At 34.3% G+C, this 24,502-nt stretch overlaps 1 protein-coding gene, 1 long non-coding RNA gene and 1 pseudogene across 2 annotated transcripts; 2 read left to right on the top strand and 1 right to left on the bottom strand.

The window, feature by feature from the left end:
- The first annotated feature begins 2,533 nt into the window (after positions 1 to 2,533).
- LOC142610484 (uncharacterized) lies at positions 2,534 to 6,113 on the top strand. Its single transcript, XR_012839828.1, has 4 exons — positions 2,534 to 2,835; positions 5,064 to 5,238; positions 5,343 to 5,488; positions 5,586 to 6,113. It is a non-coding gene; the product is annotated as an uncharacterized LOC142610484 (long non-coding RNA).
- A 2,735-nt stretch (positions 6,114 to 8,848) lies between these two features.
- On the bottom strand, positions 8,849 to 14,932 carry LOC142610655 (uncharacterized; annotated as a pseudogene).
- A 117-nt stretch (positions 14,933 to 15,049) lies between these two features.
- On the top strand, positions 15,050 to 16,989 carry LOC142610647 (AAA-ATPase ASD, mitochondrial-like). Its single transcript, XM_075782524.1, has one exon. It carries the CDS (start codon positions 15,189 to 15,191, stop codon positions 16,770 to 16,772), a length of 1,584 nt encoding a protein of 527 aa, XP_075638639.1. The 5' UTR covers positions 15,050 to 15,188; the 3' UTR covers positions 16,773 to 16,989.
- The last annotated feature ends 7,513 nt before the right edge of the window (positions 16,990 to 24,502 follow it).

A 24,502-nucleotide genomic window follows, 5' to 3' on the forward strand; every position in this document is an offset into this window, starting at 1 on the left:
TTCAATTGCATGCAAATTGTGGAGACACCAACAAATCACCAAAAATACTAAATGTAGCAGGAAATAAATTTAACACAGTGATATGTTGAGAAATGGGCAAAACTGTTAGGACATATGTGAATGATGTTAGGAACATATGTCATTTAGAACTAGCTAATCCTTTGACAAAATACACTTTACTTGTAATTGGGTAGATCTAGGATGTGTTTAATACTTCAAGGAACAAAAGTTCAAGTCCAAGTATAAAAACCATGCAAATCTGTCCAAGAAACAAGTGAAGAAGTGCTGGATTTTAAAACTCAATAGCTAGCTCAACAGATAGCATCTATCGAGATTTAAAAGGCTTGTTTAGCCCGATACTTGACAGCTGCTCGATAGATAATTTATCTATCAAGATTTATGAAAATCAGTTTTTCAGATTTGATTTCACTCCAATCCGTGTGTACATATTTAGGCTTTCTTTTCTCACAACCCTAAACATATATAAAGATTATTTTAAGGGCCGTCAAAGGTTGCACAAGTGTGAAGCAAAGTTTTATTCATGCAAATTGTGACCGAAGACAGAATTTGCCCTAGTTCATCTTTCTCTTGAAGAAGCTACTGCGTTTGTATGCCGTTGAGTTTTGTGACCAAGGAGTTTCGTGATTTTCATCGTGTTGATGAACTGATGAACTTTGTAGCCAACATATTTCTCAAGTTGGTGAGTAAGTCGTATACTGGGATCCGCACATCGATTGTTAGTCACGTACTGGGAGCCGTGCACATCGATTGGTTAGTCATGTACTGAGAGCCGTGCATTAAAAATGAGAAATTGTCACTATAGAACAAGTCTAATTGTGTATTGTGGTAAGGGTTCAACTATAGGTTGGTATAAGGTATTGAGATTCCTTTACTTGTAACCACTTGTTGTGATATTAGTGGATTTTTAGAAGTGGTGACCTTAAAATCACCCGGTAGGGTTTTTGCCTTGGAGGTTTTCCCCATTCGTAAACAAATCACCGTGTCAACTTTATTTTCCACTGCATATTAACTTAGTTGGTGATTTTTTTTGTGCTATCACACGTTTTGCATGTTAATTAAATTAATTAATTAACTTGACTAATTAATTGGTTAATTTATCACAAGGGGTCAATATATTCTTGGCCTATCAAAAACCTCGCAAGGCAAAAATCCCACTGAGTGATTTTAAGGTCAACACTCCTAAGAATTCACTAATCAATAATCAAGCAGTTACAAATACAAGAAATCTTACTAACTATCCTTGGCCTATCCCAAAATACCAATCTATAGAACCTTCATCCCAATACCCAATTGTACTTGATCTTGTAGTAGCCTTCTTTCCCTTGATGCACAAATCTCCAATTTGTGACTAATCCTTTGCACAGATCCCAAATACGTGACTAACTCCAGCAACTTGAATAGATGTTGTTGGTTGCAAAGTTTTTTACTTCATCAACAATAAATATCTGGAAGCACTTGATTACAAAACCCTATGGCGTATAAACGCAGTAGCTTCTCACAAAGAAATAAGTCTCTTGATCTCTATATTTGTGTATGACGGCCTTTAAAGAAAACCTTATATATGTCTAGGGTTGTGGGAAAAGAAACCCAAAACAAATAAGCAAGGCTGGGCCGAATTTCAAATATGGAAATTTTGAAATCGTAATTTTCGATAGATCGAGTTGGTGTCAAGCTATCTATCAAGCTTCACATTAAGTCTTGATAGTAGGCTTCTATCAAGCTATCTGTCAAGCCTTAATGAACAAATTTTCTTCACTTGTATCTTGGACTAGTCTTTACGTCTTTAATACTTGACCTGAACAAAATGTTTCTTGAAGTACTAAACTCATCTTAGATCTACCCAATTACAAGTAAAATGCATTTTATTAAAGGATTAGTCAATTACACAAAATATGACCCTAACATTTATGTCATTATATTTTTATTGCTTTGGTTATAATATTTGTGGCATTTACATATAATTTCTTGTGTGGTTACCTATTTAATTAATTTAATCCATCGAGAGATGATTGTGGGTTAGTCGAGAATATAATTATTGTCCCTTCTTGGGTTGCATTTTCAAACTTGATCTTATACTCAAAATCAGACTAACATAATCAAACAAGATGCATCGTCATGGAAGTTTCCAAAATTAATCCCAACAATCGGGAGAAGTACTAATATTATATGGTGAGTTGGGATAACCATACTATAATTTTTTTAATAAAAATTCAGCTAATACATTTTTAAAAAATGTCACCTCATTGCTCTGTTAGTGACATACATAAGAAAATTAGCAAAAGTAGAAAAAGAAAATAATTGCTTTCATTTTTAAAACTTAAGGACTAAAATGCTACTAGAAACATGAGAGACTATGAGTTCGTTTGGATAGAACTTATTTTGCTGAAACTGAAAACTAAAAACACTGTAGCAAATAATTGAAAAAACATGATGATTTTTTTGGGATATACGGGTATTGTAGCTCAGCTTAAACTACTGAAGCAAATAAATACAACTTTTTTTTTTGTTTCCTTCTTCTATTCACTCTTCACCGTACTCTAATGCCTGTGCCTTGGATACTCAACCACGCCCACCAGAGAAATCCACAAGGAAGACCTACATCAGTCCGACGTAGGCGAAGAGCTCAGGTGAGAAATCCACGAGGAAGACAACCCCAGTTCGACGCCGGCGTGTACTCTTCCCCAGACCATAAACCCATTTCACCCTCTTCCCCAATTTCAGTCGACCTCCCACCCATGACACCTCTCTTCCCGTAAACCCATTTCACCCTTTTCCAATGTGAAGATTATACTATCAACTGAAGGTTTTTGCAAGGTAAAAGCGGTTCCATATTTTCTTGTTGTGAAGTTGATTAAAGCATGAATCTTTATAGCTTTTAGTGATTTACTCTACCTTGTCTCCTTCTAATCCTTATATGAAGCTTCTGGGGTGCTTGTGATATGGGATTGGTGTAGTTCTTAATGCATTGCCTCAGTTTTTAAAGAGCCATTTTGAATAAATTCAACTAGGTTCAACAGTTGTATTTGAGTGTATATGTAGAATGTTCTCTTCCTGGTTGTTTTTAGAATTTGATTTGTAGTTTGTAATTTTGCAATATATTGACTTAAAATGGGAGAAATTTCTTACCCTTAGCACACTGTAGAAATGCTAATAGTGAGCCCATTGATGGGTTAACCATAAAATGATGTGAAAAGCATATGAATCTTGAAAGATAATTGAAGACATGGTTATAGGTTCCAAATTTGTGAAGTTTAAAAATTAAAAATGACAGAAGCAAAAGTTTATTGATAGTTACAAGAATTTACATGTGGTTCCATTTTCTCCTGTGATACAAATTAGTAAAATTGACTGGGATACTAGGAGCCAAAGTAGAAACTTCTAAATAATTCTATGGTTTATAGCATGTCCAATTTCTTAAGTATAAACAGTATAAGGTATGGTTCTTATGATCAGGAACAAATAAGTAAAGTTTGCAGCGTATTATAAGCATAGAAGTCTTGGTCAGTGGCTGATGGGTTAAGGACATGAGTTATGTGTGTTTTGGTTCATACCCTAGTGTCTACAGAGTATAGTTTTATTGTAGAAAAGATAAATCCACCATTGATGGTTTGTCTTGGTCAAAATCGTGGATTTTGCAAGAATTCACTCTAAAATGCCCAGTCCACAGATTAGAGGGTTGTCCATTCCCTAAAACCACAGGTTAAGGGAGGGAGAACCTTCAGCACATGATGGGATGAATTTGGTTATATTTTGACTTCAGTAACTTATCAGTTTATTTTATTTCATTAGATTTTTCTTTTCATAAAGCTCTTTTCTTTTTCTGTTTTCCTTTTTTATGTTAAGCTGCCTATAGAGCAACAAGATCAGACAAAAGATTCATTTCTGTTTGCAGCAAACTCATTTTTATTCCTAATATTAGAACTTTTAATTACCTAGGGTATGATTGGGTTGTCAAGATGGTACCCATTTTACCCATTAATCATTAATAAAAGGTGAAAACTGAAAAGTGGGAATCTGCTTTGTAGGGAATCTGCTCTGTTAGTAGATTGTGATTATTTATTTATAAATTGTTAAAGTATGACCTAAGGGCATATATTAATTGAAACTCTTATTATTTTTGTATAAACTTACTTTTTTTTTACCACTTACAAAATGTCACATCAACATTGTAACAAAGTTATAACACAAAATGGTATGATACTAAATTAAAAAAAAAAAAAAAAAAAAAAAAAAATATATATATATATATATATATATATATATATATATATATATATATATATCCTACCATCCTAGTGCAACATTTCAAGTGTCAATTTCACAACTTTTTGAAGTCTTCAACTATAAAAGTAACGGAGACTAATAATAATAATAATAATAATAATAATAATAATAATAATAATAATGTTAGGCTTATGTAAAATAGATCACATCAATATATCGTAAATTTGGTGTAAGGTATGTCCAAAATTTATTTATTTCTATCAATTTGCATGTGAAGCAGTTGTTTGCTAAATTTGGTGTGTCTCGATTTCCAAACTTTGAATTTTGAGAGGCAACAACTATTTTATTTAAGGTTTATCGTCATCTGGAATTATGACACTGAATAGGACAGAAGTTAAATTACAGCTCAACCTACTTTACAGTGCCACTTAGTCATAAGATTAAAACCTTCATTGCACTAAAAATGAATTGTCATAATTGACCTACCCCTTATTCTAGTTTGAAAAATACCAATTTCAGTGAATATGTTATGAATATATAGAATAGTCCTTGCTTTGCTAAGAGATTCCTTGAGTTCATGTGAATTTGACATGCAAGTTCATTTCAAAGATTACCTTTACTCTTTTATAATGACTCTAATGTGATTTTTGTTAACGAAAACATATTTTTTGTCCTAGTGTATGACTGGTCTGTACTGAAAAATGAAAAGTGAGATTGCTCTGTTCTGTAGAGGGAATGAGAGTATCATTGTTTATTTACTGGTGGATCTATTGTTAAAAGGATTTTAATATGGTTATGGTTGTGAGAATTCTTTTCAGCTAATACAGATTCTGATTTGGGACTAGAGAAGCTCGACATTTGCTGTTATTGTTGCTGACCATCAGAGTAAAGGGTAGTGCAATTAGTAGATCTCAGTAAAGTGTTTTTGTGCTGAAGTTGAATTATGTTGGAGGCAGCAAAGTCATTAGTTTTAAGCATCTTTGAGCTCCTCCAGTGAGTTTGCTTATTAGTAGGTTGATGTTATTGTCATTGTCATATTTCTTTCGTTATATTGATTACTTATATATGCACCTTCTCCTCTATTTTTCTTTTTCAAGCCCAAGATATGCCAATGTCGGAAATGAGTGACTATCTCTCCAGTTATGATGGCCATCTTTGTGACGTTGAGAACTGTATCATTAGGACTTCCCTGAAACTTCATACATTTGGTAGGAGGTTTTATATTTGTCGCTATTGGTCGCTAGTAAGTACCATATCCAAGTATTGGCAAAATATTTGTGTTGTGCATAAAAGAACCAATTCGTTGAATTATTGTTTATGTGTTGTATTGTATTGTGCAGGATGATGACCATACATGCAAGTTCTTCAAGTGGTTAGACACCAGCATTTGTTGTACGCGTGGCACAACAACAACACCTATTGCTATCGCCAAATTCAAGCGATTAGAGCATGCGGTGAAAGTTGCCAATGAAGAGTCGAAGTAAGCACACGCCCTGACAGCCGCAACATTGGAAAGGGAGCGAGTTGCAAAACGAAAGGTCGAAAGAGCGAAGGTTGCACACATGATTTCTGAAGAGAAAGCAAAGAAGTTGACAATAGCTCTAGTAGTATCCTGGGTTATGTTTCTAGTATTGTTTATCATCTCTACTAGGTTTGGAGAAGTTAAAATTAGGCATATGTGTTTGCCATAATGGGATGTGTAGGTATGTAATAATACAGACTTGTATTATGACATTTGTTTTGTAAGTTAATCGTACTATTGCAAGTAACAGTTTATGATATGTATGTAGTTGTACTTCTTAAAACAATGTGAAGACGTTTGAATTTGCTCTATGATGTTAATGGCCAAGTTGATGGAGATTGTAATTTTTGTTGTTGTATATGTGTGTCTATATACACATATATATATATATATAATATTTATTTATCTATATACACTCAGGGTTCTTGGTGTCTATAAAAGAAATTCAGGGTAGATATTGTTTTCTTTATTTTAAAAAAAAAATTCCTAACAGATTACTGTTGCAATCTTAAAATCCATTGAGTTTATCTCTTGTTTAGATAAGATTGGAGTCTATTTAGAAGTCCCCTATAAGCTTGAAATCTACTGTTGCAATACCCATGAGTTTCACATGTAACGATATATATAAATGCATAAATCAAAGGTATTACAATCAAGTTTTGTGAGCCCTCAGTTCTGCTTACCAACAATACAACAACAAATAGTATTTCATCTTTGAAGTTTGTGAACCATCAGTTTTGGTCCCCACAAAAAAATTTCCATAATGTTAATGGTATTTTCAACCACACTCAAAATTTATATTGTGACACAAATAGTAGTCACCATAATCAGTTATGGTCCACACATGTCGATGCTATGATACTATCACGAACCTCTTTCATCTCACGTTCGTCCAAGATTGAGATCATATGTGCCATGGGATCGTAATGACCACTCTCACTAGGTCCATATGTGCCCCCTGTAGATCTGAAATGTTCAACGTCATTGTTTATCTCATGTGCTCTAATGAAATTGTGAAGAACCATTGTAGCAACAATGATGTACGATTGAGTGCGTATATGAAATGGTGGCATATTTCTCAAAATTTTCCATTTATTCTTTCAAACTCCAAAAGTTCGTTCTATGACTGAACGGAGTGATGAATGGAGATAATTAAATCTCTACTCTGGATGATGTAGCACTTCATCAAGTCGAAATTCAAGGATGTGGTACCTCTCCCCCTTATATGGTGCAAGGAACCCTTTCTTTATAAGGTACCCTGAATCAACAAGATAATACTTTCCTGCAAATGAACACGTTTATTACATTAGCATTATCACTACATTAATACATTCTTTAATACTGTAATTAAACTACATATTTACAAACTAGCTAGAGCTTTTGGGAAGTTGTAACTCTCATTATTGAGGCAACTAAAAAAAATCCTCGTGTCATGCGTTGACCCTTCCCATTTAACACATGCGAATGTGAACTTCATGTCAAAGTCACATGGGCACATGCAATTTGTTATGGTGATCCCCTTCCTGCCATAGTACTAGTGTTGCTCATCAACTAGTATGACCACGGGGATGTGGACCCCATCAATCGCACCAATGCAACCCTAACCATTGCCACAAAAAGGAATCCATGTGAAATGAAATACGTGGTATGACCATAATGATAATTTGAATAAAATAAAGTGAAGATACCAAATTCACAAAGTACCTTGAAATGTGGCCAATATCAACCTGAATGCTGAATATGTTTTGGCACGTCCCGAAATGTACAATCAGCAGGCTTGATAATGTCTGCTGCCATAATGGTGGCTAACAATGTAACTATCGTGACCATGTGTCGATGCACTGTCTCACCCGAGTGCTGAAATCTATCCTGCACTAATCTGTTACCCTCAGCATGACCAAGTACCACCAATGTCATTGCTAGAGACTCTTCCAAGCAAACTCTTCTAGTATCGTTATATCCATACTAGCGCAATGTATTACATAATTGTCCAAACATATGGCTTGACATTCTAAAATGTCTTCGACATTTCTCAAGATTTCCAGTTAATGTATATTGTACCCATTCATATCCTGTTTGTATATTCGTATGCAATGGTACTTTGGTCATATAGGTCTCCACGTAAACTGCACATGCACACCCCGCTAAATATGCTGCGAGTACAATGTCGTCGCTCAGGTTGAAGTCATTGTCCCTGCATATTTTACCGACTTTAATTGCATGTACAAATACTAATGTGATACTATAATATGTAGGCTAATTCACAATAGGCTTCACGCTATTTAACCTTTATTACTACTAGGGTCAAACTATGGTGGTACCAATAAATTAACAATCCTAATTGTATGCTTTCATGATTTCATCCAAGATTTCTACAAGTTGTATATTCACATCTAGAGGGGAAACTATAGAAACTCACTGGTGCTGGGAATCAGATGAGTCGTTTAGCAAATCCTCCTTTTGTATACCTTGAGACTGCTTTACAGGTATTGAACCATGATCTAAAAGATATCGAGCTTAAAATTCAGAGCCTTGAGATACGAACGATTTCTAATGCTACAAAACCAAGAAAAATAATAATCATAAAATAATATAAGCACTGGTTTTACTAAATTTCATTTCAGTGCTCTAACTTTACTTTCCTTCATTTCACTCTTATAACTTTAAAGTTGATTCAATTAATGCTTTTCCATTAAATTTTGTTATATGTTGTAGTGGCCTAATTTGTGAATTTTTTTAAATTTTTCTTCAAATTTTTTTATTAAAAACTTGTTAAGATATTAGAGAAAACTAATCTTTTTGTTTTTTGCTCTATTGTTTGATTACTGAGAAAATTTACAAAATCAAGGTAATTGATAACTGAGAAAATCTACGAAAACAAGGTGAGGATTTTCTGAGTGATTCTTTTTGGTAGAGAATTGCATTGCATTGCATTGAGCTAAGTTAATTTCTTTTCAAAGAAGATTTTCCGCTCAACAACATGTCATCTGAGGACTGGAGTCCAGTTGATACCAATTAATTTTACACTCAAGTTTTGTATAAAATTAAAACTATGAAAGAGATTCAAGAAGAATACACCTATTTTCTTAAATAGTTCATAAACACAGAAAATAAAGTTGATAACAATCCCCACATAGATGAAACAGAAAAGAACTACCAACTTAAAACTATTAGTAGATAAAAGCCAAATTACTAACAGCATCATAATTCCTAAAAGATTAACAACAAAAGGGGCTAAAAGATTGATAGTAAATAACTATTGTTAGATAAAAGCCAAAATACTAACAGCACCATAATTCCTAAGAGATTAACAACAAAAGGAGCTAAAAGATTGATAGTAAATACTTCAATGTGATGTTTTAGTTTTCATCATCAGTCCATAGCTGCAAAAGATAACAAATCCTCTGTAAGAATCAAGGTAGGAAAATATATTATTTACTAAGATGTTTTAGTACATGCAAAGTTTTTGCAAAACCAAAAAACGACAGAGACAAGTTGCTTGATTTTTCTCCTGATTTAATACACCATTACATTGTTATCAAAGTCAAACAGTAAGTAAGACTCTTCCAAAATAAGCACGCACGTATAGGCTTCATACTATACTAAACAGGGATGTAATAAACAATATAGGACATCAATCTACAAGCATGCTGATTACACTATGCAGGAATCAAAAGAGGTATTTTCGTTTCTGTTATAAGTTGATTGACATTGGAACAAACATTTTAAACTAGTAGAAGCTGGAAATGGCTACACTCAACAATGTTAAGAAGCACTTGTCATAATGAACAACACTCAACAATAACTGGCATTTACTTGATTATATATGTAAGTTAGCACTTAATGAGAACCACAAAAACATGCGTTACATCATAGATTGTAAATGTTTAATGATAATTTGGGAATAATGTGAAAGCTGTATAGATTTCCAAGGTTAAAAGTCCCTATATTCTACCAGTGTCTAATGTGTTGCAACTCTTTGACATTACTCTGGGTTAGGGAACTTAAAACCTTAATATTAGTACACTAAACCAAAACTGAAAAGATTTTTATTATTATTTTTTAAAAGAAAGAAACAAGAAAAAAGAAAAAAGAAAAAAGAAAAAAGAAAAAAGAAAAAAAAAGAAGTAGAAGAAATGTCATGCTGTTTCATACACTTTCTTTCATGCATAACAAATTAGAAATGCAATTGGGGGATACTCCTTTCTGTGGTTAACAAGAAAATATGCTTGCAAAAGTTTTCTTCTAGATTCTTTTAAATTGAAACAATTTATGATCAACAATCAACACCCTATTTGAGCCAAGTCTTTCTATTGGAAATTTCTTTAACATTACTCATAAGAGATGAATGGTGCAAAGCTAAACACCTAGGCATCTAGCTGCCACTCGGCTGCATATGGCAAAACTACACAAAGTCAACAACTGCTTCAAAGAGCAAGAATAAATGCACAAAGTTCTAAGGGTCTAATCTGACCAAAACCATACAGCCCAAGCAAAGACTACACTCCAGTAATAAATTATCCAAGTTTTCCTCTTCCTCATTCTTATAAGATACAGTTTCACTCACCATGTTTAGGAGTTATATGAGGCCATTTCAGCTTATCAGTAACTCCACACCTTGAGATAAGGATAGCTAAAATTTGACAGCCACTTGTGTAGACTATAGCTCTCTAACCAGGTCCTGTTTCAAAGTGAAAGTGTAAAGATAACTTTAAATACCTATTAACTGATGCAGCTCGTTTTGACTTCCTTAATGGAGTCTTAAAATACTTTTTTTTTCTTTTTCTTTTTTCGTTTTATTGGAAAATATTGACACACAGTCTTAAAATGTGCTAACTTTTGGATTTCCATCAAGGAAAAGAGCAAACAATCTTGTCAGAATTTAAAGTTTTTATTCTTACTCTTCTTCAATTGTTGCTTTCTCCAGCCATCGCACAAATGCCCATGGTCTATTTAGAACAACATAACCCTGCATAAGACATTAAATTTAAACATAAATAATTCTATATTTAGTCAAACAGGATTTTGTGATTGATAAAATATTCAAACTAGAATAGGACAAAAATAAATAAGAAATGCAAGAAGAAGATAAAGAAGAAATGGTGCTGAAACTGATAAATATTAGCTTTATACTACTGGTTATGTGAATACTACTCTCCCAATGAAAAAAATTGATGGAGATCTATTGAACTTACAACACCAGTTGGCCTTTGGTGAGTTCTATTATGTGAGATGCTACTCTGATGCTAATGTCAGATTACAAATCCAATATATGTACTTTATAAACACAATCTAAACTTTTTATTTTGTTCACCACCACTACCAACAATCCACAACCTATAAGATCATCTAAGAGAGCTGATACCCAACCTATATCACTATAAGCAAATTTCCATGAAATGATTTTGATTCTTTTAACTATGCAAAATTATTTTGTTAGCAGTATAGAAACAGAGCAATAGTGACTTTATTTTGAAATCTACATGGCATGTTCATCAAAGCAACCCAAGGAAAATCTAAATTAGTGAAGACCAGGCCAGATCAACACATGTAGAGGCGTAGATACATGTATAACACAGGGAGACTGTGTGGCCCTATTTCATTGGATGAAATAGAAAGAAACTAAATATGTCATTTACTTGAAACCTGAAAATTTTATGAAATTCAGAGGATGTTATTACATGAGAAAATGACTCAAACTTTTGTAGAATTCTTTAATCGTGATATTCAAACACAAATGAAGCAATAGACAAGTTGTTGTATACAAGACATTAATTCCCTCCTGCAAAGACATGCTGTGTACTTCATTGGACTTTCTAACTATGAATTTAAAGGATTTTCAAGAAAGCATTTGAATATACTATACATTTTTTGGGAAAAAAAAAGAAAGAAAAGAAAAAGAAATTAATTTTTTTTTAATGATGAATTGACAAAATCAACAAAAATAATCAATGCAAATGAATTGAAGAATACAACAAAAGATATGAGAAACCAAGATGACATTCTAAAATATATATATATATATATATATATTTTCGTTTTATTGGAAAATATTGACACACAGACATACACACTAGACCAAAAGTCAAGAACATAGAGAGGCCATATCACAAAAGTCATATGGTATAAACTGATATTAATTTAACACATGTTTCATTTAATTGTTATCCATAGAACACACTGATAAATTTAACACACATATAAATTTAACACTGATAAAGCTGTTAGGTAAAAGAAACCTTGAATAAATTCAAGTAGAGCCAAAATAATAAAATTCAGATTTGACAATGTTCAGAATAATAAAATTCAAGTAGAGTAGTTACTTGATTATTGGAAAACAGTACTGATGTATGAGCTCAAGTATAAAGGATGCCATGCAAGTATAAAACTACATACCTTCCATGTGGTCATTGGTCATGCAGCTGTGGAAAGGATCAAGCTTTGAGGACTTAACTATGCCAACAAAAAAAAATGTCTAAAAGGTTATTAATATTAGAACATATGAAAAAATAAAAAATAAAAAATTAAAGGAACAGGGAAGCATAATAAAAAGGAACAGGTAAGCATACACTACACATGACAATTAATTGGTAACCATTGTTTTACGTAGACACCCTGGTAAGCATTTTAGTTTCTACCAATAAAAACAAAAGAAAAAAAAATAGTGCAACAAGTACAACACTAAAAATCCGATTACTACAATCCTATCGAGACAATCCCCTTTCCATCACTAAAAATGAAATTCAGGGTGCCTTTGGTACTCATTTTGTAGCCACTTTAGCTGGACCTTCTTGCAATCGCAAAGTGCTGCAAACATGTGCCTACCTTGCTCTTTTTCCATGAAGTAGAGGGTGCTAAATAGATGAAGGTAATGACCTGAGTGCACCTCGGGAAGACTTAACACCATGTCCAGAATTGCTTTAACCTAAGTAGTTGCTGTGGAAGCAAATGGTGTATGGGTACTTACACTTCTACTTTCAAGAAAACCTCTGAGATGCTCTTCAAAGAGTCGGACATCTTTTGCGCAACTGAACGCTTTTTATTTATTTATAAATTTCTTGCAAATTGGCTTGAAAAGGTGGACACTGGTTGCCAAGCCTTTCCCCTTAGTCACTGTCGGTCTTGCCCTTGACGATGATGGACCTTCAACCTCCATTGCGTCAACATTCAAAAAGGGTTCACATTGGGGGTCAACAAATTTTGTGCTATCAGTGGAGTCCTCAGACCCTTCGGTGGTTTCCTTTGGCATTTGACCACTCGTGCAGAATGCATTTTTCCCTGTTGCAACCGTGCCTTTATACATGATGTTTAGCAACTCACGATTCAGCAAATGTTTATTTTTGAAGGTTTTTGTATTGGGACATGCCTACATGTGGAGAACCAGTAGTTAGAACACAATAATATAGTTGTAAACAGTAAAGTTTTTCACAATTATGTAAAGTAAACTAACCGCAATCTTTTGGGTCCACCACTCATCATTGGCCTGAAGCAACCCAGTGCCAGCATCATAACCCAACCTAGTCTCATTGTCAAAACACTCGTTATACTGCCTCCACCCTTTTTTCAGATGATCCCATTTGTTTTTAATCTGCAGGTAAGTCACCACTTTTCCCATGTCACCCAACTGCTGAATCACTGCATCAACCCCAGTTTTGGACAGAAATCCTCCATTCCTCTTGCCTTCTTGGACTTGAACAGCACAGAACTCACAAAAAGCTTGTAGTTCCTTAAGGTCTTTCCAGTCAGCTCTCGGATCATTACTACCACCATCCTTCGATTTCTCCTTAACCATGTTTGCTACAACTTCCTTCTATACTCATTGAGGCATTTCAACAAACAGTTCGTGTGCATATCATATAATCAGTTAGGCATGCCCCCATGAAAAATGCAAAGTAAACTCACATATATCCAAATACAACAGAGGTAGGAAGAGAATATACATGTGGTATTACATGAAGGATCAAGAAACCCACATTATAGTGTCATGGAAAACACAAAAGAACCACACACAAACGTTGAACACAAACACCACACACAACCGTTGAACAAAAAAAAAAAAGCACAGATTGATGAAGCCTCATGGATCACAATATAACCACACCAACAGATCAGAGAGCATGAGAAGTTAGACACAACTTACCCATGAATGCAGAGACCCACAGTGGCGGCAACGATGTCCCAAGCGGAGAGAAGGTTCGCTCGCATGAAGGAAGAATAGAGGGGGTCTATTCAGAGAGTTCCGCGTAATGGGTTTTCTTCTACCGTGTGTGCTCTGTTTTGATGGTTTTGTGGTTGGTGGGTAGGTGCAATTCATTGAAGAGGATTTAGATGGAGCATTGAAGAGCTTTGATGACATTCTACCACGGTAGTTGAGAGAAAAGAAGAAAGCTGAAGAAGAGAATGAAAAGATCCGTTGAACAGAGCGCACCGTTTTGATTAGATGGAGCTGTGCTTGTGCAATGATTAGATGGAAGCTGTGAGCACCGTCTCGCACCGTTTCATCATAGATCGTTGAGCGAAGGCTACACGGACACCCCAGGAACAGTACACGCACGCCTTGGATTTTTTAATGAAACGGTGCGTCTCAAAATTGTTTCAGCTCTTTCAAATTGAATTGTGTTGGCTTTGAAGGTGTCCATGAACAGTACCCAACACACGTTTTTGTTTAATGAAACGGTGCGTTAAGCTTGGGTTTAGCTCTTTTCATTCCTGCATTTCCCCTCAGCGTTTTTGTGTCTACTGTACCACGTGGATCCCAGCAATTCACAAATGCAAATGCACAGACGTAGCAATAATCCGGATCCAAACACATTCTAAAGGATGTTTGGCAAGTTTATAAGTTTAGTAAAACTAGTAGTCCCTGTAGAACTACTGTACTAAAACAGTTGGGCAGGTGTGCTCAATTACTAATTCAATACCACTAATCTTAGCCACCAAGTCGACACTGCTTTTATATTTTTCTTTAGCTTGACCCGTGATGAGAGGTCTATGCAATTTCGTAGGCCAGAGGATGTGTTCCATTCGGACTTCTAAACTGTGACAATGACATTTGCCCCCAAAAAAGAAAAGTCAGAGATGGAGGGCTACATGATGAGAGCAGATAAGCACCTCTCGTTTGCGATACACAAAGTCGCTTTTGCACTGTAATAGGACGAAAACTGGGCCGTGTGGAGGGTCCCTACTGTAGGAAGTGTACGTTTCAGTGATGTGTGAACTTTGTTGCATTGAAAGTTTGCAAATACTTGGAGAGGAATGCATAAGAGAAACCAAAAAAGAAAAAGGAAATTCTATTACTTACTCAACAAGAAATAACACCCAACAGTCAGCCCAACAATTTTCTATATATAACGTAGATCGGAATTGTTATTTCATTAGCAAAAATTTTCTTCTAACAATTCAAAGAAGGTTTCAGAAGAGAAAAATGATGATGAAGGGGGAAACATGGTCTCAACTAGGCTCACTGATTGCGACCGCAATGTTTCTTTGGGCGATGTTTGACAAATATTTTCCTTACCATCTTCGTGGCCCTATCCTAACTTATAGTAAGAAATTGGCAAGTTTCGTGTATCCTTATATCCAAATTAAGTTCCAAGAATTCACTGGCGAGTATCTTAAGCGTAATGAAGCCTATACTGCCATTGAAACATACCTCAGTAACAAGTCCTCCACCGAAGCTAAAAGTCTTAAAGCTGTAGTTGTCAGAGACAGCAATCAACCTGTACAACTGAGCATGGATGAGAACGAAGAGATTACAGATGAATTTGAAGGGATCAAGGTTTGGTGGGCTGCAAAGTCAATCACCCCAAGAACACAGTCAAATCCTTTCTACCCAGAGACGGAGGAGAAGAGGTATTACAAGCTCACTTTCCATAAATCTCACCGAGAAATTCTTTGTGGGAAATACATCAATCATGTGCTGCAAGAAGGGAAGGCGATAACGGTGAGAAATCGACAAAGAAAGTTGTGCATCAACAATCCTAGTCAGAATTGGGGTGGCTACAAATCGCGCAAGTGGAGCCATGTGACTTTTGAGCACCCAGCAAGTTTTGACACTTTGGCCATGGAGTCAAAGAAAAAGGAAGAAATCATCAATGACCTTATTAAGTTCAGCCAGGGGAAAGAGTATTATGCTAAGATTGGCAAGGCCTGGAAGCGTGGCTATCTTCTTTATGGTCCTCCTGGAACTGGTAAGTCTAGCATGATTGCTGCCATGGCTAACTTCATGAACTACGATATCTATGATCTTGAATTGACAACGGTTAAGGACAACACGGAGCTGAGGAGGCTTTTGATCGAAACGACAAGTAAGTCTATTATTGTGATTGAAGATATTGATTGCTCACTTGATCTTACGGGTCAACGAAAAAAGAAAAAGGAGCAAGTGAATGATGAGGAAAAGAAGGACCCTGCTAGTAAAATGGCCAAAGGAGAAGAGGAAAGTAATAGTAAGGTCACACTCTCTGGTTTGTTGAATTTTATAGATGGGCTCTGGTCGGCTTGTGGGGGAGAGAGGATCATTGTTTTCACTACTAATTATGTGGAAAAACTTGATCCGGCTCTCATTAGGAGGGGACGTATGGACAAGCACATAGAAATGTCCTATTGTGGCTTTGAAGCATTCAAGGTTCTTGCCAAAAATTATTTGAATATTGACTCACACCCTTTGTTTGTGACTATTGGCCACTTGTTGGAGGAAACGAATATTACTCCAGCTGATGTTGCTGAGAATTTGATGCCTAAGTCACTGACTGATGATGCTGAGACTTGTTTGGAGAAATTGATTGAAGCTATTAAGACCGCCAAAGAGGAGGCAATAAAGAAGGCTGAGGAAGAGGCGCGGTTAAAGGCAGAGAAAGAAGAGAAAGAGAAGCAAAAAACTACTCAAGAAGATGCGGAAGTTGATGATGAGGCTTTAGCTAAAGAAGTGAAAGAGAATGGTGTTGAAGTTGTGATAGAAGATAAGACATTGGCTAAAGAGGTTAATGAAAATGGAGTCACTGCCTGAAGTAAACTAGGATACAATTATGACTGAAGTGATTAGGTGTTATTGTGCGCTCTGCGTTATGTATAATAAAATAGGTTGAATAGACGTTGTGTAATAAATAGAATAGCTTGATGTAGTAGGTATTTGTGTAATAGGTTCATAAAAAAAAAAAATATAATATAATTGTGGTGGTCTGAAATGTCTCAAATACTACGGGTTATTTGTTTCTTCTGATCAACACAATATATAATAGTACTGTCATCTTTTAAATCTTTCATTTGGCATATTAAATTCTTGATAACATAGGCTTGATATTGTGATCTTTATTTTTTTTGAAGAGAAAAGAAACTACCCCTTTCAAGAGTTACCGACTTTTGAAAGGTATAAGTTGGGTGATATTGTACCTGTGTCCCCTCTCCTCAGTAAAGTGTGTGTTAGTCTAGTTTCTTCTCAAAAAAAGAAAAAAGAAAAAAGAAAAGAAAAGAGACTATCACGTGAATTCTTTAATTCAATTTCATGGGTCATTCTACTATAACCCTTATATTTTTTTTAGTGGGTACGGTACCCACCAAATCTACCCCTAATACTAGTAGTGACAGTTGATTTGAGTTTGGTGTGAAACCTGTTACCGGTAGGTCAGTATATAAAAGCCAGAAACAGCAACGAAAAACGGGTGGGTACCTCTCAACTTCCTATCCTCTCTCGTCTCGTGTGCTCCCTCTTTCTCCTTCCCTTAAAAAAGCTCAGATTGCTTCTTCCTCTCCCATGTCCGTCAATTTCTTCACTTCATCCCATCGGCGTCCTCATTTTACTCACCGCTGAGGGTTTCTTAAAGGATCAAATTGTTTTGATTTTGTTTAAGGTAAGTATCAAACAAATCCCTAATTTCTCTGTCATTGTTTTGTTCCCCTTGAAAGAATTTTGGAATTTCGCTCTTAAATTTCATTTCACTGTAACACGTTGGCACACTTCTGCGCTGGTGATGTACCAATTTTGTTCTTTCTTATAAGTGGCACAGAAAGTATTTGTTGAAATGCTTCTTAGGGATTCAGTTTTTCCAAAACTTGTTGTTGTGGCTTTGTGTTCTGCTCATTAGGGGGTGTGGGTTCTTGTTAGTGTGGTGTTGAAATTTTATTTTTATTTTTATTTTTATTGGTTAGTAGAGGAAAAAGGCAACACCTGTGTATTTAAGGTGGAAGGGTTTTTTATGAAGAAATAATTTTTTTCTTTTATGTCCTAGGGAGGACGCGGGTATAGAGTTGCTATTTCTTTGTTTCTATTTCATTTCTATTCTATGTGATGTACATCTAAGCTGTAATTCTGTAGCTGTTGCAGTGTCTTGGAATCAAATTTTGATTTTTGTTTTGAGTGTTTTCTAGTTTTAAAGTTTGAGAGCTTTTGTGTTGCATTTTGGCTAGTACAGAATTGGGTTTTTTGTACTTTTTCTTGCTATTTGTCTTGTTTTAAGAATAGCATCTCAGGTTATTTCTGGTGTCTTTGCTAATAAAATTTTCTGACTTATCAAAAAAAAAAAAAATTTAACTTATTGTAGATGAAAATAACGAAATTTTTTGAAACATCCTGTAATTTTATATTGACATATTGAATCAGTCAATAGCATTTTCGGATGGCTAACTAGGGTAAAACGGACTGCTACTTTTGATGCTAGTGCTTACTTAATGGCTAGGTTTTCTTTATGACTGTCTCACTAGGTAAATTGAGTTGTATCATATTCATATCTTCATATCAACAGATGCTTATTTTATTTCTTGAAAATTTGTTCATATGAAATAAAGAGAGCAGGATCCTCAGGCAAATGCTGTTGAGAACATTTCTAATGCCATTAGTTATGTTTAGTGCTTAGTCTAGAGTGTTGATACACAAATAAATTATAGAACTTGAAAGATTCATACTAAATTTTCTTTTCTTTTTCATTTAGTACTCTGAGGTCAAAGCACCGGATGGATGATTTGTGTTTTAATTTTAATTAGGCAAGATAACCAAGAATGAAAAAGAAAATTTACAGGAAAATTAGGAGCAATTCTTAACTAGTAAGTTTTTCTTACAAATTTTTTTCCTTAACTAGTAAGGGATTCTCTTTTGTTTTTGTTTTGTTTTGTTTTTTTTTTCTTTTTTACAAAATTATTGTTTGGCTTTGTTTTATGCCCAGAAGCTACTTGATTATTTCATTAAGTCATTCATGTAATTATACTATTAATTATTTTTTAACCTGCTAGTGGACATGTTGATTATTAGCTCTGCACATTCCCTTTATTTAAATTTGTATTGTTGAGTTTTCAAAAAAAAATATTTGTAAAAGCAAAGTAACGTTGTTTTGTAGAATTTTGTGCACTTTTTGCGAAGCTCTCAATTCCTGATTTTAGTTAAACTTTGGACTGCGTATAATCTTAGCATTGATCTATATACATTAGATACATAAATATATTTTATTTTAATACTATTTTTGGGAATGCATAGGAGATATTTGTGAAATTGTTTATTACAAACTTTGAAGTGACTTTAAGCTATTTTTTATGCATGTTGTGCAGTCTCGAGGGTAATTTGTTAGATTGAGAAATGCACCAGGCTGCTCTCTAAATTGGCTAATTCCCTTCACTTCCCACTCACAGAAAATAAGGATCCAATTCAGGGGAGGGATGTATTTGTTTTTGAATTTCTTCTATGTGAGGGATGTATTAATTTTTGAAATTCTTTTTATGGGACAGATGTATTATAATGTTGTTGCTTGCCTTTTTCAGTAGCATGTCCTATGGTGTTCAAAGAACACACTCTTTTTGACATATGGAACTTCTCCAAGTGCTTATTTGACAGTAAGCTTTGCGTAGCTTACTGCTTTAAAGTTTTATGGCTATAAACATTCTATGTTGAACATTGCACTCTATCTTGTTTAACAGAATTTTATGAAGTGTATTGTAAGAGTAACCTTGGCTAATTTAGTTCCTACTCTTTTTAGCTAAACACCTACGATAAAGGTATGTATTAGATAGCTCATATTGCTATTAAAACAATACAGGTCAGACCTGTCAGGTCCTCTGTATTAGATAGCTCATATTGCTATTTAAACAATACAGGTCCTCTTTATTTGTTACGAGAATCACAATGCTAAAGGGTTGCTCTCTGACTCTCTATATTAGTTAGTCTCTGACTCTCTGTAATTGAAATTTTATTTGTCTTTTTTTCTTTTCTTTTCTTCTTCTTGTTGTCCAAAAAATTGAATTGTTTTTAGGTATTGGGAACCTTATTACTTTGCATTAGTAGGATTTGGGAACAGTGAAATTAGATGATGAGATGAGATTGAAGGAGAAATAGGAGCTGAGAGCTTGAAAAAAAAATACCGTGTTGATTATGTTCAGTACCAAAGGGAAGCTTCTTTTAGTATTCCATTGATTTCAGGTTTATACTTCCATTACAACATTTTTTTTTGTCATTTTTTTTTCCTAGTAAAAAGAGCAGTGTGCATGAAATTGTCGGATTGTAAGCAATTTGGCACAAGTTAAGCTTGGAGAAAGAGCTTAGTTTCCATTACATGTTCATTTCCTTATAATTTATGGGTGCCATCCTTTGTTTCTCTTAGGTAGTTATGAAGAATCTGATTTATGGTTCTAAATTTTGATAAGAGAGTTTTATTAATGATATCATGTATATTTTATGTCAAAGTCTCCAACCCCAATGAAGATGGAATATTATAGATTTATGGGCCTGTATCAATTATCTTTGTAATTAATAGAGAGATGATGAACTCCACTAGGGTTTTTTTTTTTTTTAGTAAGCATTAGTTGGTGCAGTTTTGCAGTACAGTTTTTTTTTTTTTTTTTTTTTTTTTTTAAGAAATAGATTAAAAGAGCATATATTGGTAAGATTTAAATATAAATATTTTAAAATTATCTGAAGGTGTTTGAAACTAATACATTAAACAAATATCAATTTTTCCTTTGGCATCAAAGTTTAAACCTCAAAGAATGACAAGAGAGAAGTTTCCGTTAAGATGGTTTCCTTCCTTTTATAGTACTGAAATACCTGTCCTCTCTCTTATTTGGTCTGCAGGTTGTAATGCTAAACTTCTCTCATCTTACTTGTCTATGAGAATCCCCATATGTGATCTTGACGCCAGAACTTTCCTTTTAGTAAATATAATTGAGCTATTTTATTATGATTCATAATGTTGTTATCACCTCCTTGATATTTTCCCCCTTCAGTTCTGATTTGATAATACCATTCTATGAAATAAAGCAAGGACAATCCATTGGGAGTTAATGCATTGAAGTGGTGCTAAAGGACTCGGCTTTGTCACAAATATAAGCAGTGCTTATGGTCATATTTGGTCTGGAGAGAGGAATTGCAAATGATGAAAAACCTGTAATTGATAAGGTTTACTCCCCCCAACCCCCAATTGAATTAACAGCTTGTGCAAACCTTGATTAAAGCTGGGATGGAAACTTTCTTTTATATGATGAATATTGTAAATACTATTGCAGTTTCATAGCATCGATTAGGTTAATAGATTTTTCAATCTATTTGTTTAATTACTATAAATAAGTTCATAGCATCATTTTTTTTTAAGTAGAGATACTTTAAATCAATGCTTTAAAAAGTTTTTATTCTCTTCTCCCAAGTTGATATCTTCTTTGTCTAATTCTCTTGTCTTTCTCTCTCACCCCGGTTTGTGGGTGGGGGTAGTAGCTTCCGACTGATTCGCATATTTAATATAAGCTATCAGAACTATGTTTTTTGATAAAAATATATATATACAATAAGCTACCTGAAACTATGGAAAACCAAATAGACATATGATGTATGCAATCTTAGCTATATGATGTATCTAAATTATGTAATTGACCTCAAAAGACAATTCTGTCCCGAACTTTTTTTTTTTCTCTCTTCTTTCCCTTTCTCTCTCTTGTCTCTATTCCTTTTCCCCTTTCTTAAACTCTGTTCCCTAAGTTCTCCCTCAGATCTCTCTCTTTAAAACCAAATCAGAAAATACCCATTTCAAAAGCCAACCTTCTTGCTCGCCGGAGATCATGATTGACCGGTTGGTGGTGTTGGATAGAGATGGTGGCAGGCTCAGCGAGGTTGGGTCTAGGAAATCATGCCATGGCCGAAGCGTGGTGGTCAGGGATGTGGTGGTCGACACTTTTGAGGACAAATCTGTAATTTTACAAAATGAAGATAGTTTTGGTCTTGCTCTGGATATGTCTATAGGGTCATGTCTAGACTCAAGACTCCAGTTTCAAGGCTTGATCTTTGGGAGATGAAGAAGTTTCTTCTGAGGTTCCTAACGACTGTTGACCACCTTTATATTATCAAATTTCTTTGCTTCCTAAGTCATATTTGGTTTGTTAGTACTTATTAGACGAAATTGCGATTTATATCATTTGAGAAAGTTTTGGTTATATCCTTTAAAGTTTGCTAGCCTGTGGGTTTCGCCAATTAGAAAGAGAGATCTAGAGGAGGAAAGGAACAGTGACAAAAGAAAGAAAGGGAAAGAAGAGGGAAAAAAAAAAGTTAGGAATTGAGGACTAAATTGGCAGGTTTTAGAATGTTTTGGATCTAGTTGATATTATCACAAATCTCAGGGTAGGTTTGTGAAATTTACCCTACAATTGTTATTGCCAATTTGGTCTTGCAAATAAAGGTTTTAGGGGGTATTTTGGTCTTTTTAAAATTTCAAGGGTCTTTTAGTCATTTTTAGGTTCTAAGAGTATTTCGGTTATTTTTTTTTAGGTTTTAAGACCATTTTAGTCATTTTTAAGGTTCTAAGGGTATTTTGATAAATTTTTTAGGTTCTAAGGGTATTCTAGTAAAATTAAAGGGTTTCGGGGGGTATTTTGGTCATTTTTTTTGGTTTCGATGGTATTTTGGTAAATTTTTAGGTTTCAAAGTATATTAAAGCCATTTTTTAGGTTTTAAGGTCATTTCAGTCAATTTTTAAGTTTCAAGGTCATGTGGTAATTTTTTTTCCTAGGGGTATGTTGGTCATTTTTTAGGCTTCATTGTTATTTGGGTCATTTTTTAGGTTTTATGGTAATTTTGGTTTTTTTTTTTTTTTTAAGTTTCAAGGTCATTTGGTCAATTTTTTTGTTCTAGGGGTATTTTCGTCATTTTTAAAGTTTTGTGATTATTTCGGTCATTTTTTGGGTTTTATAGTAATTTTGGTTTTTTTTTTTATTTAATTTTTTTATAAAGTTTTAGGGTGATTCTATAATTTTAGGTTCTAAGGGTATTTTGGTCATTTTTTAGGTTTTAGGGGTATGGTTATTGGTGAGGAAAAAAAAAGAAAAGGAATCATCGAATATGACAAAAGTATCACCAAATGTGGGAAATGTACAGTCTAATGTGATGTTAGTGTTGCCTAATGTGACAATAGAACCATTAAATGTGAGAAAAAGAGAAGGGGACCACCAAATGTGACAAAAGTACAGTTACATGTGATGTTGGTACTGTACAATGTGAGGATGACACTGCCAAATGTGAAAAAAAAAAAATTAAAGTACAACCAAATATGAGAAAAGTACAGTCAAATATGAAATTGGTACTACATAATGTGACAATAGAACTATCATTTGCGAGAAAAAAAAATTGAACTACCAAACGTAACAAAAGTATAATCACATGTGATTTTGGTATTACACAATTTGAATATGGTACTATCAAATGTTAGGAAAAAATACGAGTACAATAAAATGCGGCAAAAGTACTGTCATATGTGTTGTTGGTATTACTTAATGTGATAATGAAATTATCAAATGTGAGAAAAAAAAATGGAGCTATCGAATGTGACAAAAGTATGATCACATAAGATGTTAGTACTACCCAAATCTCAATATGACGATGAAGCTGTCAAATGTGAATAAAAAATAAAGTACCACCGAATGTGAGAAAAGTACTGTCAAATAAGATGTTAGTGTTGCCTAATGTGACAATGAAACCATCAAATGTGAGAAAAAAAATAGAGAACAATTGAATGTGACAAAAGTACAGTTACATGTAATGTTGGGAATGCACAATTTGAGGGTGGTACTATCTAATGTGAGAAAAAAATACGAGTACAACCGAATGTGGCAAAAGTAAGATTAAATGTGATGTTAGTATTGCCCAATGTGACAATGAAATCGTTAAATGTGAGAAAAAAAAACTACCAAATGTGACAAAAGTACAGCCACATGTGATGTTAGTACTATCCAATGTGACAATGGAACAATCAAATGTGAGAAAAAAAAAAAAGGAACCACCGAATGTGACAAAAGTATAGTTACATATGATATTAGTACTACACATTATGAGGATGGTACCATTAAATGTGAGAAGAATTAAGGGAACCATCGAATGTGACAAAAGTATAGTCACATATAATGTTAGTACTGCACAATGTGAGCATGGTACTATCAAATGTGATGTTTTGGTAACCTGGTATAGTAGGTTGCCTACTAGTGGGTGTTGTACCCCAAAAAAATGGGTATCGTAGGATTACCCCAATTTCATTAATCAAGCATGATAGGGAATGATGTCGCAGACTTAAAAGTACTACGGTGTCATTTTACCAACTAAGAGATTAAAGAACCGAGATATGAAACGCAGTCGTATTGCTTACAGGATTGGTTATTGCCAGTCTACATGCGTCTTCACTAATACGTACACATCAGAAAATCATCAGTTAGTTTTGGAATCTCAACGACTAGTAAATTTGTATGTTAATTGTTATTAGCTCAGTTAGAGTTTTTTTTCGCGAT

The sequence above is a fragment of the Castanea sativa genome, chromosome 1 (assembly GCF_040712315.1).
Source record: "Castanea sativa cultivar Marrone di Chiusa Pesio chromosome 1, ASM4071231v1".
Taxonomy (NCBI): Eukaryota; Viridiplantae; Streptophyta; class Magnoliopsida; order Fagales; family Fagaceae; genus Castanea; species Castanea sativa.

Bases quoted from the DNA above. Each gene is read 5' to 3' on its own strand.
- LOC142610647 (XM_075782524.1), top strand. From the start codon at position 15,189: ATGATGATGAAGGGGGAAACATGGTCTCAACTAGGCTCACTGATTGCG.